General features: G+C 43.7%; 2 protein-coding genes across 4 annotated transcripts in view; one reads left to right on the top strand and one right to left on the bottom strand.

The window, feature by feature from the left end:
• The window catches only part of phf21b (PHD finger protein 21B), a 97,483-nt gene extending 92,763 nt beyond the window's left edge, over positions 1 to 4,720 (top strand). For both annotated transcript variants that reach the window (XM_085137007.1, XM_085137008.1), the window contains exons 8-14: positions 68 to 144; positions 250 to 304; positions 768 to 790; positions 1,140 to 1,298; positions 1,392 to 1,458; positions 1,534 to 1,637; positions 2,990 to 4,720. In XM_085137007.1, the coding sequence (XP_084993133.1) occupies positions 68 to 144; positions 250 to 304; positions 768 to 790; positions 1,140 to 1,298; positions 1,392 to 1,458; positions 1,534 to 1,637; positions 2,990 to 3,250 (746 nt within the window). In that variant the 3' untranslated portion in view covers positions 3,251 to 4,720. The remainder of the gene's footprint in view (positions 1 to 67; positions 145 to 249; positions 305 to 767; positions 791 to 1,139; positions 1,299 to 1,391; positions 1,459 to 1,533; positions 1,638 to 2,989) is intronic.
• A 3,010-nt stretch (positions 4,721 to 7,730) lies between these two features.
• On the bottom strand, positions 7,731 to 17,754 carry LOC146499196 (rho GTPase-activating protein 8-like). Of its 2 annotated transcripts, none has more exons than XM_085137015.1 (13): positions 17,524 to 17,754; positions 17,371 to 17,414; positions 12,337 to 12,465; positions 12,166 to 12,253; positions 11,953 to 12,084; positions 11,190 to 11,276; positions 10,992 to 11,090; positions 10,808 to 10,918; positions 10,663 to 10,736; positions 10,389 to 10,466; positions 9,668 to 9,796; positions 9,476 to 9,579; positions 7,731 to 9,055 (listed from the first exon to the last, which is right to left on the bottom strand). In XM_085137015.1, exons 2-13 carry the CDS (start codon positions 17,408 to 17,410, stop codon positions 8,858 to 8,860), a joined length of 1,269 nt encoding a protein of 422 aa, XP_084993141.1. In that variant the 5' UTR covers positions 17,411 to 17,414; positions 17,524 to 17,754; the 3' UTR covers positions 7,731 to 8,857. The 2 variants fall into 2 exon arrangements, with proteins under 2 accessions (XP_084993141.1, XP_084993140.1); XM_085137014.1 differs by having other exon boundaries at positions 17,371 to 17,411.
• Between the last annotated feature and the right edge of the window lie 901 nt (positions 17,755 to 18,655).

Genomic DNA, 18,655 nt, shown 5'->3' with positions numbered 1-18,655 from the left:
GGGCACACCCGTGGACTGTTAGCAGATGAAACAGCAGTTTTTAAAGTGTTTGTGTTTCTGTGAACAGAAATCCAGATGAAGAGGCAGGAAAGGAAGAGAAGAAGCACAGCCAACCCGGCCTACAGCGGCCTGTTCGAGCCAGAGGTAAGAGAGCCAAAAAACGCTGCGATTGCCTTTAATCTAGATTAAATGAGGAATGTGAGTACTGCTTGTGTTCGTGCTCTCACTCTGTCCCTCGTGTCCCTGCAGCGTAAACGCCTGGCGTCACATTACCTGAACAGCTCACTCTTCCTGTCACCACGAGGTAAGGAACAGCGCACCATCCTCTGCCTGCATCAGCATGTTTACACAGCTCACAATCAAACACTTTAACTCCACGTTCTCACAGTTTTAAAGTCAGTTTCATCTCTCATTACCCAGCAGCAAAAGCAGTGAAACATGACCTTTAACCTCATGGGCTATTTCACTGATCCTGAACTGAACTGTTCAAATTTGGTTCTGAATGTGCCGATTTCACCCTCAAGTCCTCACGATGGTTCAGACATCACTGGACTCCCCAGGGTGACCTCTGACCTGCCAGCAGGAAGTAGCACCTGCTGATGCTCATTCCTTCATTCACTCATTCACTCAGCTCATTGATTGCAGTGATCTGATTGGTTGATCTTGACTCGGTTACTAACCTACCTGAGATGTTTTAACTGAATGGCCTGCACGGCTTCTCCTCTAACCTCCCACTAACCTCTGCTCTGCTTCAATCCACATGCTAGACTCTGAGGATTTCTGCTGGAAGGTAGGTCATGTGATTCATGATGTCATACCCGTGTTTCAGGTCTTCTGTTTTCAGATGTGCATTAAAGTTCTTCATTTAAATCATCAGCCCATCTCTTTTCGCTGACACTGTGAGATCATAGGCTACCAATGTGTCAATCACAGGTAGCCCCGCCCTAAACTGTCCCCTGCTTCCTGCTCCTCTAATGGGACGTCATTTCCAAAATGAGCTACATGTTTTATTGTAAAAGTATCAGATTGAGTTCACTGAGCTCAGAGGTCAGCTGGCTGGAGGTTCCCCCTGCTGGTTGTTAGAGAAAATGCAGACCCTGGTGGATGAGACCGGTACTGATGGATACTTGCTCTGACAGCAGGACTTGGAGCATGATGACCACTGTGCCGTATGTAAGGAGGACGGCGAGCTACAGCAATGCCACAATTGCCCTCGAGCTTTTCACCCCACCTGCCTCCACCCACCGCTCAAAACCCCACCCAGAGGCCCCTGGTACTGCCCCAAGTGCCAGAAGAAGGTACGACCTTCCCGTCCTCACAGGTTCAAAGGTTTTTGGCTTTCGGTGCTTAGCATATGTGTCTAACAGCATCGATCTGTTTTCGCTGTCCAGGTCCTGAATAAGGAGAACATGTCATGGCCACAGAACTTCGTTCAGTCCTACGTTACACACAAGACGGGTAAGACACGCGATGAGCGGCCATGTTTGTCTGAGTGTACTGACGGTGCACTGATACATGTTTGTGTGCGAGCAGTGAGGCAGGAGGAGAAGCGACGGCTGCTGAGGAGGAACAACGAGCTGAAGAAAGAGTGTGCTCACCTGGAGGAACAAGACAAGCAGCTCAACAAGACACTCAAAGTATGAACACACACAGAGTTCCTCGACACACTGTGGTCACAGGTCTGGGTCCAACTTTTCCTGCGCTTTCGATCTTTCGTAACTTCATAGGTGCAGCAGCAGTCTTCACATTATAAGTCTTTCAGTGGGTTTAAAACTGATTTGGTTGCAATTTCTAAAAGAGTTTAAATGTGAAACTTTCATGTGGATATAGATGCTCTAGTTTGGGAAAATAACACAAATTAACTAAAAAAACCACACATTATATATAGTTCAGTTTTATTTACATAGTGTTAATTCACAACAATAGCCACCTCATGGTGTTTTATACTGGAGTGACTTTATAATAATAGATTATGAAGATTTATGAATAGAATGAAGAAGAAACACTCAGTGCATCATGGGAATCCCCAGCAGCCTACACCTATTGCAGCATAACTAAGGGAGGATTCAGGGTCACCTGATCCAGGCCTAACTATATGCTTTAACAAAAAGGAAAGTTTGAAGCCTAATCTTAAAAGTAGAGAACAGTACAGAAGAGCAGCCTGAAAACTGAAGGCTGTGCCTCCCATTCTGCTTTTAGGAACACTGGTACTTCTAGGAACAACAAGTAAGCCTTAAGGAAATGTATAGTCCAGAGGATGTGGACATTTCCTGTTTAGACAGCTTGATCGATCCTAATTTAGATTTCTGTTTTAACTGATAAAGAAAACACTCCTGTTGTCTTCCGTAGATGGTTTCTCCAGGACAGGAGGTGATGGCAGTTTGAAGTGTTTTCCTTTTTAGAGTTTAGTTACTAAAAGCTTCACTTGCACTGGCCAGCTCACCATCATTAACAGCACTAAATCAGAAAGACTCATTACACGTTTATTAGTGCACTGCATGGAAACACCACCAGAGGGCAGTATGCAGTAGTAAGCAGCTGAGCTCAGCGAGCTGTGAAACAGAAAAAGGCATGCTAAACAGAGTGTAAGGGCCTGCTGATGAAGGCGAGGCAGCTAGCTAAAAAACGAAGCACTTTAACTGCTGTCACCTTCAGATGGATGGAAGAAGGGTTCAACTGTGTTTAGCACGCCTCGTTTCTGTTTCATAGCTCACTGACCTCAGCTGTTAACACTACATACTGCCCTCTGGTGGCATTTTAAAGCATTGTATCATTGGCCTCTCAGTAGCCATCCCTGGTAGAACCCACGTTCCATTCAGGCAGATGGGACTGAACACCTGGTTATACCTGATTTTAACACCTGATCTGTAGCACGTAATATGTGTCCCCAGATGAGTGATCGGGATGCAGCTCACATGCTAATGCTGGGTGTGCCGGTGTACCTGTTGTACCTGACAGGAAGTTGCTCTTCTGTTTCGTGTTGCTGCAGCAATGCATGGACCTGCGGGAGCGCCTGCTGGGGCAGCAGAGAGACACTCAGGCGTCGCTCGACCGCCTCAAAACTCTCATTAGGTTGATCCAACGTGACCAGCTCATCCAGGTCACCATGACGACCACCGCCACCATCGCCACGTCGCTGCTCTCACAGTCCTGGATCAAATCCACCAGCACCGCCGCCGCCGCCACCCCCCCGGGCCCCTCGGCCACACCCCTGCAGACAAGCCACAGCCAGGACGACGTCAACATCTAGCCCCGCCCACCAGAGCTCCAAGTTTTTCCACAGAGGGCAGCGGTGATGATTTCTTTAGTCAGAAAAATATTGATGAAGAGCCTCTATCCTCCACACGATTCAAGTATTTTTTAAAACCCAACACCTACAGTGCTTACGAGATTTCTTTTTTTAAGTTCTTTTCTATTTATTAACATTCTTGGCCTTAATGTATTTATTACAAAAAGTTCGATTACAGCGTGGCGGCGGGAACGCGCAGCCCAGAAGATATTTCCCTTTTTTGAAACACAGGTGTGATTCCTGTCCTGCGTATAGAGAGAGAGAACAGTAGAGTTAGAGTAGATCCAGGATGGATGGAAGTGGACGGACTGTACATTGATATATCTGAGTAAATGTTTGTTCTCATTCTCCTATGAACAATGTTTTTGCCATAATGATTCAGGAAAATGTTTTCATCGTGTATGTGAACGCATACGAGCCTTCAAACAAAAGCAGAGAATAACTTTTTTCAGTATTAATAGAGTTAAAGTCAAAGAAAAAAAGTATTTAAGATTAAACTACAGAAATTAGCATTTCTAGTGGAGATTTTAGTATTTTCATGCTGATGCCTGTTGAAAAATGTAAGTTTGGAGTATTCAAGGGGATCACTGTACATATGTTGTATTATTATTATTATTATTATTATTATTATCACCATCATGATCATCGCAGGGTTTTCAAACTTTACCGAAGTCACACGTCTGAACGAGACGAGTTCCTGCTCGTTTAAAACATCCACTTCCTGTTTGACAGCAGAGCCAGAGAAACATGCCAGACATATTTTCATTAAAATTCATTTCCTATTTAAATCAATAGTAAATATTGATGCATCTAGATTGTAAAAATAACTGCAGAGCTTCACATTCTCTTTAAGGTTTAGTCGAAGAAAAGCAGAAACCATCCAAACTCTAATCTTTGGTCTTGAAAAATTAAGACTGCACTTAAAAAGTCAAAACTGCTCTGAAGCTCTAAATGATATGAGTTATTAGAAAACCATTTATAAAAACTGCTGAGCCCGACATTAAACTGGATTTAATTGGTTCAAACACCATGATGGTCAGATACCATGAGCGCTGATAGTAGGACCACAAATGTTTGATCTCCAGTGAACCAACACAGACCTTACGGGAGGTTCACACACAGGCTGCTCACCGTGCAGCCAGTGCACGCTCTGCTGGACAGGCTGGGTCACTCCTCATTCATCCTCAGCACATTATCTGCATCATGCTCAGTTTGAAAAACCCAAAATGTTTCAGTATCAGATACGTGTATGCTGAAGCAGACAGAAGGAGGAGCTGCTTCCACATTAACGAGGGGTCAACATGTTTAATCTGGAGAGTTTTACTCCTGATATGACCTCAAACTGATTTTTGTCTCATTTCAACATCACCCATCAAAATACTGAGTCAAGTCCTGTTAGACCACAGAAGAAACACATTTACGGCTTTAATATTAAGAACCAGCAGATCTTCAGTAGTCACTGAATAAACTGTAAGCTGTGTGTAAGTGAACTTCTTTCTTCATGCTCAGCTCTGCTGTCACAGGAAATGATTGGTTAAGTGGGCGGGGACCGCCGTGTTCGCTCACAGCTGCACTCGAACACGCCGACGTTCAGTCGATGTGACGCACCCGCCCCCTCTCACCTTTAACCAGTATAAAAAATATGCCAAAAACATTTTGTTGTTTTTGTACTGGGATCAGTAATGTGCTTTTTTTCTTCCCCTGCCCGTTTTTATATTTTTCGTTTTTTTTACTCGTGTTTTTCGAACAGCGACAAGCCTGTTAATCCGACAGATGAACACTGCCTCAAGTACAAATCGTTTTAAATCCAGGGTTTGCGTCTTTGTTGCGTCATTTTATAAACACGTTGATCGGAAATGGGACCGCTCTGTCAAACTGTCGGCGGGCCGGGACGCCGCCGTCAGTCCATTTGTCTCGCTAGTCTTCCTGCTGGTCCAGAGAGGTTCCATTTGAGTGTTATGAAGTTAGATTTAGTACATTTTTTATTTGTTTATCATGCAGCTCTCAACTTCCTGTCGATGCACAAACATGAAGAAACGGTCAGAAAAACAAAGGCTTTATCAGGAGGACGGGAAGGAATACATAAAGACGTGATTTTATTTTATGAGTCATATCAAGTCCAAAATACCGAAAAGATCCTTAATGTTGGAGAAACATCATCTGCACAAAAGATTAAAAAACAGCCAAGCGACTCTGAATGAAAGAAACGATGAGCAATACATCGGCAAAACGGTTCCAAAGTGACTTCACTCCAAAAACACGGTCAAAGGCCTCCGTCGGCTTTTGACCGTACTGAGAGACAAAAGTGGGCACGGAAACACGACAGCCTGACTTTTCCAAAAGATGCTTTGAAGCTGACGCCTGAAATCTGTGCACCTTCACGTCCCTTAGGTTTTAAAGAAACACTGAATTTTAGAACCTCAACCCAAATCGAATAAATCAGGGGCACTGAGACTGAAAGGATTTTTGGTTTGTTCTGCTTTCATTTTGGCTTAAATCTGCAAACATGTTCATAATGATGGATTCTTATAACTCCAAGAGTCAGTAACATGAACTGACAAAATAAATAAAAGAACAGACAGTATCAAAAAGGATTAATTTTAAACTACTGAGAGTAAGAAGAAGGCGTAGGTTGTGAAGGGGCACAGACGACAGACACCTCGGCTGACCGAGGGATCCCAACCTCAGATGAACGTCTCTCAGCACCAAATTTTCCTGCGTCCGTCGTTCCCTCCATCGTCAAATGAACAAGTAGTTTTTCAGAATAAGAGCTCTGTCAGATTACAGAGCCTGGAAGGAAAGAAAATGTCAGTAAATTCTGACCCCAAAGTGCTGATCTCTGAACCATGTGCTCAGGTTAGTGAGTCCTGGTGCAAATAAAAAGATTTACATCAGAGGAAAGCAGCACATTGACGAAGAGATGCATAGTGATCTGTGTGGCTACCTTAGCTAATGAAGTCTTGGATACAGCCCTTTCAAAATAAAACGGTTCAGTTTATGCACCTGCATTATTAGTCAACACAAAAGGTCATCAACACCTTTTTTTTCACTAACTTTGTCCATTTAAAACCATAGTATATCATCTTAATTGAAGATTCAGAATCTGCAAAAATTGTTTCATGAATAAGAAATGATAAACAAAAGTTTTTAAATTCTCTTTGCATTTTGACAAAACCACAAAGTCATAATACTGGGGATCCACGTGTTGGACGATAATGTGGGCGCCTGAGTTCAGTATCAGGCTGCATCCACAAACACAGATATCTACTAATTAGTGCTCAGTAACAGTAATCAGTTAGAGCCCTAGAATTTCACCAAAACTGAAGCTCAGACTTCTTGGACGACCTTTTAGTACAGTAACCTCACAGCAGCCATATTGTCTAAAAGGCACCAACAGCACAAATTTGGTCCAGTCCAGACTCCAGTTGGCTGAGGTGAGGCCTAGCAGACAGCTAGTAGCTACAGCCACCAGTGTCACCATCACCTGCCAGTCAAAGAGGTCCCGCGAACTGCAAACTTTAAACCTTAATACAGTTTAAAACAGTTGAGTTATAAAAACTTTCTTCCCCTTACAGTTGTTTGTCTCTGACTCCAGATATGAACCTCAAACTGTTACGTCTCCTTCTTCTCCAGTATACAAAACTGTCATCTGCATATGGAGACACTCTTCTTCTTCTCATTCATCTCTTTTACTTCCTCTTATCTTTATTCTGTATCAAAAGTTTCATACAGTTGTTATAATGGGGGAAATTATCTAAAGAGACCAACAGTTTTTGTATCAGGCTGTAAACATGTTTATTTTTACCGACTCACTGCTGCTGCCTCTGGTGGACATTAGAGCTTCACGTAATTTAACTCTTGAACTAAACCCTTCCTGGCTCTGAATTTGAGACGAACCTTCAGTAAAGTGTAAAAACATCAGATTAAATCTTTGAGGGTGACGTGAATGATGCCATGTGATGCATATCGAGTAGGGAAATAAAACCAGAAGGAAACCATATCAGCGCTCTGTGCCACGTCCATGCTCCGCCCCTTTAAAATGAACAAACCTGTCCCTGCGAGCGAACCTCTTCATCCGTTTCTAGAAATCCTCTCCGGGAGAAACTGTGCAGTGCTTAAACAGATCTATTTTAATACACGAGTCGACATTTGAACAAAAACATTTTTATATTCTTTTATGGAGGAGCAAAACGAGAAAACAGAACATTGGATTTTCTATTGTTTGCCAGTTCTGCATTCTGACTTCTCGCTTCGGTGTATTATTTTAACCACGAGGAGGCGGCGACGGCGATACGAGGGTGTTTAGATGGAAGTGAAGTGTGTGTTGGCTGTGGAAGTAGAAGTTTTCTTTGTCATTGATAAGGGGACTGTCCAGTGGATAGTGTGTATAGGAAAGTGTTTGTCTTAAATATGCCAATGTAGTTTTTCTTCTTTATGATGCATTAAAAAGCGGATTGATGGAAGGTGGTAAATGGTTAATGAGTAGTCTCACCTTTTTGTACCAAGTTCTTACGAAAAATTTAATCATTAATAAACAAAATTCAAGAATAAAAACGGCTCAAATTTGTTTTATTCTTAGCAGTTTCTCTACAATCTGCTCTTATTTTGAAAGTCCAGTCCTTGTGTTTCCTAGCAGCTGACTCACTGATGAGGATTTTTCTTTGGTGGTCCTCCTTCAGCTCTCAGACCACCTGAAGGAATTGGATTTTCCCTACTCGTTCACCTCTTATCTGAAGAAAACGTGGTTCAGAGCAGGAATGAATCACCTTCACACCAGAAAGCCGAGGGCTGAACCTGAACTCACCTGCGTACGGGTCTCCTCAGGCTCGGATTTTACTCAATTGTAGATGAGGATTCTGATTTCTGCTCAGTGTGAAGCAGAACTTTCTGAATTTGAGGCTCACAATGAAATCAGAGCGTGCTCAGTTTGAGCAGTCACAGGTAAAGTGACCTCAGGAGAGGCTGAAGATGAGATCCGCTGAATTTTAATTGGGGACAGAAAATGGGGCAAGCTGACCGTGTACCTGCATGCTCATTGGCTAATGAACATACACTTCTTGGACGAAGCTGCTCAGCATCAACCAACCTTTTTTCCCCCAATAACGCGGTGAAGTCCACCAGTGAAAAAAAAATCTAAACAAAAACAGGTGAAAGCAGAGAATTTATCACAGCTTTTTATTAAGGTACATATAAAAGATAAACCTCTGGGTGTCTTCTGTCAGGAAAACATTCTGTTTGTACAAACCTGATGAAGACGGCGCTCTGAGGGTTTGAGGTTGTTACAAAAACAAAACTTACTGCAATCAGTTTTTACATTTGGTGGTCTGCACTCGACAGAAACGCAAAATACCACAAACATGGAAACAGATTCCAGCTTCTCGTCCAATCAGATCACCTCCAGTGTTATTACTTCATTAAAGATGAAACACTTAAAGTATAAATAAAACCAGTAACATCACCATCATGAGTCCAAACGTGAAGGTTCATGCTTTGAGGTCCACCTTGCATTTGACCTTTTTAAAAATGATAAGAGTTAAAAAAAAATTAAAAAATAGTTGCCGCCGTCCTTCAGGGCATCACCTGTGCAGGTGGGCAGCGGGAGCCGAACACTGTGTGGACGTGCTCGATGAGGAGCTCAGCGAAGATGTTGATAGGGGTCAAAGCGGTCAGGGAGATGGAGCCGTGACGGGGCCAGACCAGGTTCACGCCAAAAACACACGCCAAGTTAGATGGAGACATCTTGTTTATGATGCTTTCCTGAGACACCTGAAGGGGGCGGCGCACAGGCGAGAGAGAGGGAACAGAAAACACATCAACAAACTGGAAAGGTGCTGCAGCATTCAGTTTGACCTGCTGGTGGCAGTGGTGTCTCACTGTTAGAGTAAAGTCACCGATACACAAACAAGTCCGACAGATCAAATGATGTTTTTGTATATTTAAGATGATTTTTATTGTAACTTATTTCCATATTCAAAGGCGTTGATGTTTGAGTCATTTCATATGTGACGTCACAAGTATGTAAATCAGCTGCTGAGACTGCTTCATTTTACAAATCTGACCAGCCGTCTTCGTTTACAGTCTCAACTTTACAGCAATAAAAATCTGTTTGCTCCAATCAGCTGTTTGTGTGTCTGATCAATCACCTCCTGATTGGTGCTTCTCAGACTCATCTGAGCTGTGACTCACCTGGTGCAGGAAACACAGCAGGTACTTTGCCACAATGAAATTATGTTCAGGTAGACTCTCGACGATCTGTTTGCATCGGGTCACCCGCAGACTGCTCTCCACATCTGCAACCAATCAAAAACCACTTTAGTCTCCAGAGAACACAACCCCTATTTCTTCTTCTCCTGCACAAATGCGAAATGCGGGACTCACGGAGCAGCTCCTGGACCTGGCTGTAGACCCGGAAGGTGAGCAATGGCTCAGGAAGCTCTCTGAGGAATGTCTTCAGGATCACGGCGGGAACGTGCACGTCTCCTATCTGCTCGAAGTTCACCGGCTTCCCTGCATGAGTTTAAATAAAGTCAACTTTATTGACAATGCTATTTTTCACAGATCCTGAACTCAAATTTATCCACAAAGTCACACACTGACACATATATATTTTTAAATACAAATTTTAAAAATGAAGATATGAAAATAAAATAAAAAATAGCCCAATAGAAAAAAATGGAAACAAAAATCAAACTACAAGAAACAAAAAATAATACATAAGATAAATATAATCAAACTTCATAAAATAACATTAATAAATTAGAACTACAGCAGTGTAGCTTATATGAGTGGAAAAAGGACTGAAGAGGTTTTTTGGGTGACCAGTACAGTAAAATCATGAATCGGAATCACCAGGAGCTGCTGTGATCGATCGATCACCTGGAGATTGATCTGTAATCATGCTGATCTTAAATGTTACGTTCATGAACACAAGCTGTTTCCCATTTCTCACAGTTATCTCCATCTGAAGGCGTCGCCTCACATGGCAGGAAGTTCATTTAATGCAACGTTGGCCTCAGCATGGCTTCCTGTCTGGTTTTTTTTCCTGACGATCTGAGAGATCAGAGAGCCCCTTCTGCTGAGGCAGGGAGACCCCACTCACCCAGGTTGTAGAGTTTCTGTACTTCCTTAATGAGCTGAACCCGAGCCGATCGCCTGAAGAGCCCCTCGGTCCTCAGACCTGAAACACACCGTGATGCATTCACTGACATCAGCTGAAAACGGTTTTCTCCGGTTTACAGTCGACTGCAGATCATCTCCTCACAAACTCTGATCACGGGTCTCACCTTACTGACCTCACTTTATCTGACTATCCAGACAGAGCTCTCAACTGGATCAGGTGACCCTGAACTCACTGTTCTGAGATGAAGCCTCACCTTTCTCCTTCAGGTATGTGACAGTCTGGGTCATCACAGGTGGGATGACGGCCTCTCGGTTCTTCTCTCTGATGCTGTCAGAAAACACGTTTCATTGATTAAAACTGCTCGTTTGCGATCGACTAAACTACAGAGTGACACTCACTACTGAAGACTAACACCAAACTGCTGGGTGGGCAGGGGGGGCCGGGGCGGGGGTGTTTTCACAGAGGGCGGGGGTCCTCCTTTCTGAGTCGCTCGCAGCTCCTCGTCATGTCTGTGGAGAGACGACAAACACGGTGAGGAACACGATGAGGAGCCGTTGGGCGTCCGAGCCGAGGTGCACCAACCTGAGCACTTCCAGGGGGATGAAGAGCTGCTCATAGTTCAGGTGTTCCCGAAGCTCAGCCAAGTAGTTCACATACGTCAGCTTCCTCCCAAACTTGTGACTGCAAACAGAACAAGAGAATAAGAATCAGCTGCAGCGTGACCGAGAGCAGCTAGAGAACTTCCTGCTAAGCCTCAGGTGTGCTCAGGTACATATGTACCTGATCAGAGGTTTGAAAAGGTTCCAGACGATTCGGATGAAGTTGGTGGGATGGACAACGTACAGAGCCTTCAGGTTCTTCTTGTACCTGAAACACATGTGAACACACCTGCTGAATAATCCACTAAAAAGAGCAGTCTGGGTCTCGGCCCATGATCTGTGGCTCTCCCTGACGGTTCGTGATACCACGGTAACCTGACCGATACCACTTCTCAGAGACAGGTGAACAGGTAGAATCGACCCTGATGCACCCCTCAGGACTCATTACTGCACCTCAACACAACTTTAAGCACATTTGAAGAGCTAAAGAGGTGCAGATATGTCCCTCAATGCCGAGCCTGATACCACATTTTTTAAAAGGTCAGTTTTTGCATTTTTACAATTAAAAGGTCCAAATAAATAGAATTGGATTGAATCGAGTTGAATGCAAAACTGATCGCCCGCCCAGCCTGTAGACCCCGGCGGCTGTTACCTCCTCTGACTGAAGGCTGGAGTAAAGCTGGAGGTTCTAGTTCTCCACAGAAACGCTAAAACGTCTCTGAGACTGAAGCTCGGAGTAAACTGCGGAGGGTCTGAAAGGGTTTCCTGCTCCTATAGGAGCTGATGGTGCAGCTGCTCCACTCACTCTGACGTCACACTGAGCGTGCTCTGTAGCAGACCTGAACTTGAGGTTCTGGTCTGTGAGCTGATGGATCAGTCTCTGGGCTCTGCAGTAAAGCGCTGAACTTGACTCATAAAGACTACAAGAAATTGAGGTGACCTACTTCCTGTCGAACTCGCTGTAAGCCTCTCGTAACCACTTGAGAGACGGCTTGTTGCTGCTCCTCAGGCCATAGTGGAAGTACACCAGGATGTAGTCCATCTCCACATACTGGTCCAGTGTGAACTTCAGGTACCTGCAGACAGAGAACATTGTGAAAACCAACCACAGAGGACCTGTACATCTCTGACCATGGCAGGCTGCAACATGGACTCACTCGAGCAGGCGGCGGTGATTCAGCTGGTGCGAAGGTGGTAGGCAGCAGCTGCTAAAGACAATCAGCTTCCTGCCGTAGTGGTCGTCCCCTGGAACCAAAAACGGCGAGAATATTAGCAGATCGTTAGCATTGGCGGATCGTTCTGAACTGGTTGACTTAAGCGGAGCTTACCCGAAACCTGGATGATGCCGTGTCGAGCCACGTCGTAATACGGGTGGGAGGGGTCGAGACTTGGTGTGCTGACTGGAGGAGCTGATGGACCATCTGTGACACAACTGCCCTCCTCCTCCTTCTGCAGCTCTGTTAGAGTAAGAACCACCTGAGTAACTCACACCGACAGTGTCTGTCTGTCTGATTGAGTGTGTGTGTGTCTGCCTGCTTGCCACTGTGTGTGTGTCTCTGCCTGCCTGTGTGTGTCTGAGGTGCATTTGAACTCTTTAAAGTTTTCCTTTACAGCTGACTGATCAGCTGATCCATCAGGAGCTTCCACATTTAGTCAGTAACAGAAGCTCCTTCACAATAAAAACCTGCAGATGTAACCACTGGTTATATTTGAGATTTAAAAAAAAAAAGTAACTGACCAATCAGATCTCTGGAAAATGACCTCACCATTGTGTCTGTAGTAAAGTGTGAAGTAGGTGTGACACTCGCCAGCTTCAGTGTGAGCTATAAATTCTGATTACAGTTTTTTCTGAATGCTTAAACCCTAACTGTGATTCTTATAGCACAATTTCTAAAACTATTAATACTTATAGAAAAACCACTCACTGAGTTCGCAAAACTAAAAGCACAAACACTGCTTTGCACTCAGTTTGCCATTTTGTAACACACACTTTGCAAACCTGTAGCTACAATCCACTGCACAGCACTCTTTTTGCAGAACTGTAAACACAACTCACTGCTTTACACTCAATTCCCAAATGATCAACGCACTCCTAGCAAAACTATACCCATTTACGGCCATTATTTACATTATTTTGCCAACTGTCTGGCACACTGTCACATGTGAAAACTTTTTTAGATAATTAGTTCACTTTGCAATCAGCCTAAGCACTATAATACAGGTAAGCTCTGTGTGTGGAGTACAATGGAGGGAGCAGGAAGAGTGAGAAGTAGAGGAGGCCGAGGAAGAGGACGTAGAGGTGAAGTAGTAGGATGAAGAGGACGACAAGGACAAGGAGGAACAAGAGGAGGACGAGGAGGGGGGAGAGGAAGGGTAAGAAGAGTAAGAAATAGAATTGCTGATGACAACAGAGCTACAATAGTGGACCATGTATTCAACCATGGAGTGACCCTGAGGGAAGCTGGCCAATGAGTTCAGCCTAACTCGAGCCGCTACACTGTAGCAAGCATCATAAGGACATTTTGAAATGAGAATCGGTTAGTACAGTCACTTTGCACTAAGATCTGTAGCACTGCCATATGCCAATGAGAAACACAACAATACCATAGATGTAACAATACTGAAATTGTTACTTTACAGAATTGCTAGACGACCAGATGCTGGGGCAGAGGAAGCATGTTCACTGCAGACCAAGAAACCCATAGTCAACATGGCGATTGCAAATAATCCTATACTTGGAAATAAACACTTGTGTTTGTTTTGATGAAGTTTGGATCCCTCCATGTTTACAGACCTTTGACAAAAGTATGAGCTCAAACTGACATAGCCTACCTTGTGCACAGAGAAAGCAAAAGCCAGATGTGTTTTTTATTCATACCATCAGTGTTTAGTTGGTGCATTGTGTGCTTATTAATATGATGGCTTGTGTTAACTGTTGGATACGAAAATACCATTTTTACAAAGGTGTGGAGAGTTAAGCAAGGGTTATTCGCTTTTACAAGAAAACTACAATGTTTTGCTGATTGGGTGAAGGGTTTTTTTTTTATTTGTGTGTAGAGTTTTGCAAAAATAGCCAATAGTTACAAAAAATGTGCTTGAGCCATCAGAAAAAACTGTAATAACCCTGATATGACACCAAGCTGCTCCCCTCTCCTTTGAAGAAGTCAAAGTTTAGCCTGAGAATAATCACATGTGATAAATTCCTCATTTATGAACCTGAGGAGAAGAAATTACACATCAGTGTTTCCCCGTCACAGCACAGACTTCCAGAATAGAACAGTTCCACTTCTGGACATTCGTCTGACGTTACTGACAGACCTGAAGTTACTGTTTCACAATTTCTAATCTTAGCTTTCTCTGTAACATCAGCCTCTCTGCTATCAGAAGATCTGTTTCTAATTGGTCAACAGCTGATAACTTCGCCTCATTCATGAGACTCGAGCCAGACTGGTAACAGGAACCTGCTCCTGACCTCATCATGGTCTTATCTGCTGCTCTCGGTCTCCATGTTCAAGTCAGGCTGCCCTCAGAGGTCCCAACCTCAGACACAGCTTCACAAAGACTATCCAAACACAGTTACACACATCATCATCATTATCATCGTCATCATCATCACCACCTGAGTTTTGGCTGAGTTTTTAGAAATGACCCGGCGATTAGTTCTGAATTCCAAACGTGTAGCTCCGCCCATTTCCGAGATGACTTCCTGAGATCAGTGATTATCAGGGTGGAAACTGGAGCTGTAATCTGTGCTCGGGAAGTTTGTTGTAAACACACAGCAAGGTTGATAACAGACAGGAAGTGACCCAAGCGCACAAAGGCCGACTTTAGCCCTGAGCAGGAGGTGCCCAACAATCAGAGCCAGGCCGCTGGGCTGTAATTTTCCTGCTGGAGAAACCGAAAGTTTCGTCTGCAGGTTTTAAAGTGTGCTAGCGTCCTGTGACCGCAGGCCAACTCAGATCGCTGTGCTTCCATCGATCCATTTCTAACTGACACGTGTGTTATTTATGTGACCAGACAGCACAGTGACAATGACCTGAAGAGGAAAATGACTCATGCTGTTCAAACATTTCTACAAATAAAAATCTGAAATGTGTGGCGTACATTTATTTTCAGCCTCTTTTCCTCTGAGACCTCTGGATCAAACGCAGATCACTAACAGGACACCCACAGGTCACCTCTGTCCAGCTGTTCTGTGACAGCCTCAGAGGTTCCTGAAAGAACAGCAGTGAACAAACAGCAGGTGGGTTTGAAGGAGCGGAGGTTATAAACAGATCTCAGGCTTTGAGAGCCTCACAGAGATCCACTCACTCCATCATCCACAGGAAGAGTAAGCAATGGCTGAGAGGCACACAGTCACTGTGGAGCAGCTGCAGAGATCCACAGTCTGTCCACAGGTCATCAGTTATAATAATCATAATAATAATAACAACAAATTTTATTTAAAAGCACCTTTCAAGACACCCAAGGACACTTAACAACAGAGTAAAACACAACAATGACAAAACTAAGACCAATTAAAAAACAAGATAAAATAAACAAACAATAAGTTCACACAGAAAGAGGCGAAAAGAAGGCAGAGCAAGTTGGATAGAAGAAAAAGATGGAATTGAGCAAGCAGAAGAGGTGGTGCTTAACAGGTCTGAAAGGTAAGGAGGAGCAAGGTTATGAAGGGCCTTGAAGGTGAACAGAAGAAGCTTGAATACTATTCTGAATTTCACAGGAAGCAAGTGAAGTTCCTGAAGGACAAGGGTGATGCGCTGGTAGGAGGGGGTTCTGGTAATAATGCGGGCAGCGGAGTTTTGAAACAGTTGAAGCTTATTAGGGATTTTTGGGTGAGACCATGTAAGACAAAATTACAATAGTCACTGTGGGAGGTAACAAGACTATGAACAAGAATGGACACAGACTGAGTCGGAAGAGAAGGATGTGAACGGGTGAGATCATTGGTCTGCGATTCATAGGATAGTGAGCTGTCAAGGATAACACCAAGGCTCTTAACCTGATGTGAAGGGAAAACTGTGGAGTTGTCAATAGTGAGAGTGAAATGATTTGCCTTCAGTAGGTTGGATCTAGTGCCAATAAGTAGAATTTTAGTTTTATCCTCATTGAGCTTAAGAAAATTGGAGCTGAACCAGGATTTTAACTGGGATAAGTAATCTGTAATAGAAGAAGTTGGAGGGAGGAATCGGACCTGCGGGAGAGATATAACTGGGTGTTATCAGCAAAACAGTGAAAGTAGGGATCAACTTTAAAGTGGTACCAAGAGGGAGGATGTATATTATGAAGAGAAGAGGGCCTAAGACTGAACCTTAGGGTACACCAGTAGTGACTGGGAATAGACGAGAGCAGAATGATTTAAGTTGGATAAACTGGGAGCGGTCAAGGCGATATGATTGGAAGCAGGCTAGAGGTGTGTCAGAGATGCCAAGAGAGGAAAGTCTGTTTAGAAGGATGGAGTGAGAGAGTGTCAAAGGCTTGAGCTTAGATCTATATGAACAAGAATGTTGAAAAGACTAGAGTCAGCCTCAAGTACAAGACACACAGCAGGGGCTCTGGTCACATGAGACCAAAACACAAACCCAACACTGCACATGAACCTAACGGAGCATCGTGCTCGTCTCCAGCAGCCAGATGAGAAGGTGGACAGAGGTAAAACAGACGGTGCTGCAGAGGAACGCTCAGATACAAGTCCATACCCGAATCAAGCCACTCACAAATGAGCTCCAGACAGCTGAACTCACATGCTTCTCAGATTTTTACTAAAAACGTCTGAACCCCAAGAATCATTTTCCTTGCACCTCACAGTGAAGCACAGCCATGTGCTGCTCTACATTAATGTGGGCTCACAGCAACACCAACTCCTAACATCTGAACTCTTTTCAGGCCGACTCAGACTTCATTGAAGATGAAGCTGAGGATGAGGACTTCCTCAGAGAGTGAAACACGCAGCAGCAGATTAAAGCCGGACCTCCTGCTGTGGATCATCTCAAACGCTGTCTGTAACGGTCTGTCGTTTCCCCTCATTAGAGAACATCAGTATGAACATGTACTGTGAGCAGCTGACCCTCCATCATGCAGCTAACCACCAGGTAGAACATCAGCATCAGCAATAAGAACATTTAGAGAGTTAAACTGATGTCCCTAAGCCTGCAAACATCTGCTCTCCTCTCTGTTTACATTCAACCTTACTGCAGAGCCCAGTGTGTTTTACAATCTACATGACACAGCCACAAACATAAGAGTCAACCACAGAGTCAATACAACACCCCCCTCCCCCCTCCCATTACTACAGGAAGCTCTGAGAAGTTTCCAGGAAAGCACCTGACAAACCAGGACCTTGAAAGCCGTTGCACACTCACCGATTTCTGCCAGCTGCTCCAGATCAGCCGAGGAGCTCATTCTGCTGGAAGAGAGCAGGGACTGATCAAAACAAGCAAACAAGCAAACAATCACGCGCGCGCGCGCGCGCACACACACACACCCCTCCGAAGCGAACTGAAACCTATACGCACCTGAAAACACCTGAGTTGCTCTTCAAACTCGCGGTTACCCGCCGCGCGCGCTCTCTTTTCCGTTTTTTAGCCGCACGCGGTTCACGTGGCCCTCCAATCAGTGCTAGGAGGAGGAGGAGGGGGCCAGAAACTCACCTGAGGTCGGTGAGGTGACGTTACAAACCGCCAAGCGCACAGGTAACAAACATCCAAACTTCCTACAACTACCGCGGGCTGGCCGGCGCTCTGCGCATGCTCAGAGCACAGGGGTTTCCCACAGCGACTCTCCGGAAAATAAAAGGAAAAATATACTAATAAAAGCAGAACTTTATATTTTATTTGTAATCGAAACATTTTTAGATTTAAATCCTGACGTGAGCATTTGATCTCGGCTTTGAATCACATTTTTAATCAAACTGCTTTTTTAAAGTTTTATTTCCTCCCGAGTGTGACGCATGAGCGCGAGGCAGTAAAAGTGCAGCTGAATCAGGCTTCAAACATCAGATCAAATTATTTTGCCTCAAATGATTTTTCATTCAAACTTTTTTTTTGTATTTGTGAGATGAACCTTCTTCCTCCTGTTGTTGCAGCAGAGGTCATGTGGTGCGTTCAATTTGTCAATATTTTGGCACATTTTAAACGTTTTTCTACCACATGAATATATATTTGTGCATTATCGTTCTGATTTATTTTATTTCAAATAACAAATTTTCTAATTTTAATGCCATATTTTTTCTTTAATTTTCTTTGTTGTGTTTATCTTAAAAATAAAATTTTCTTCAATACATTTGATGTTTTCCAGCCCCCCTTATTAATTCTTATTAATTAAAATTCAATAAGAACATTTAGAGAGTTAAACTGGTGTTTGGTGCACAGAAATCCTAAATCATGGATTTAGGAGCAGTGTGTTCTTTAAACTACACGATTACCTATTTTATAGATGAAGGTGATCACAGAGGGAGGTCACAGCCTTCCTACACTCCAAAGGAAAATCAGGAAAGTGAAGCTGGTGTGAGATTATTATTCTATCATATCTTATCCTGTAATTGAAATGAGTGAATCATTATACTGCTGTAAGCCACATCATACTTATTATAGTGAGTATGATCAGTATGTAGTTTTAGTTTACATTATACTTCTGAATTAAGAAAAT

Source organism: Neolamprologus multifasciatus, chromosome 17, assembly GCF_963576455.1.
Source record: "Neolamprologus multifasciatus chromosome 17, fNeoMul1.2, whole genome shotgun sequence".
Classification (NCBI taxonomy): Eukaryota; Metazoa; Chordata; class Actinopteri; order Cichliformes; family Cichlidae; genus Neolamprologus; species Neolamprologus multifasciatus.
This window is presented reverse-complemented; position numbering and strand designations above follow the sequence as displayed.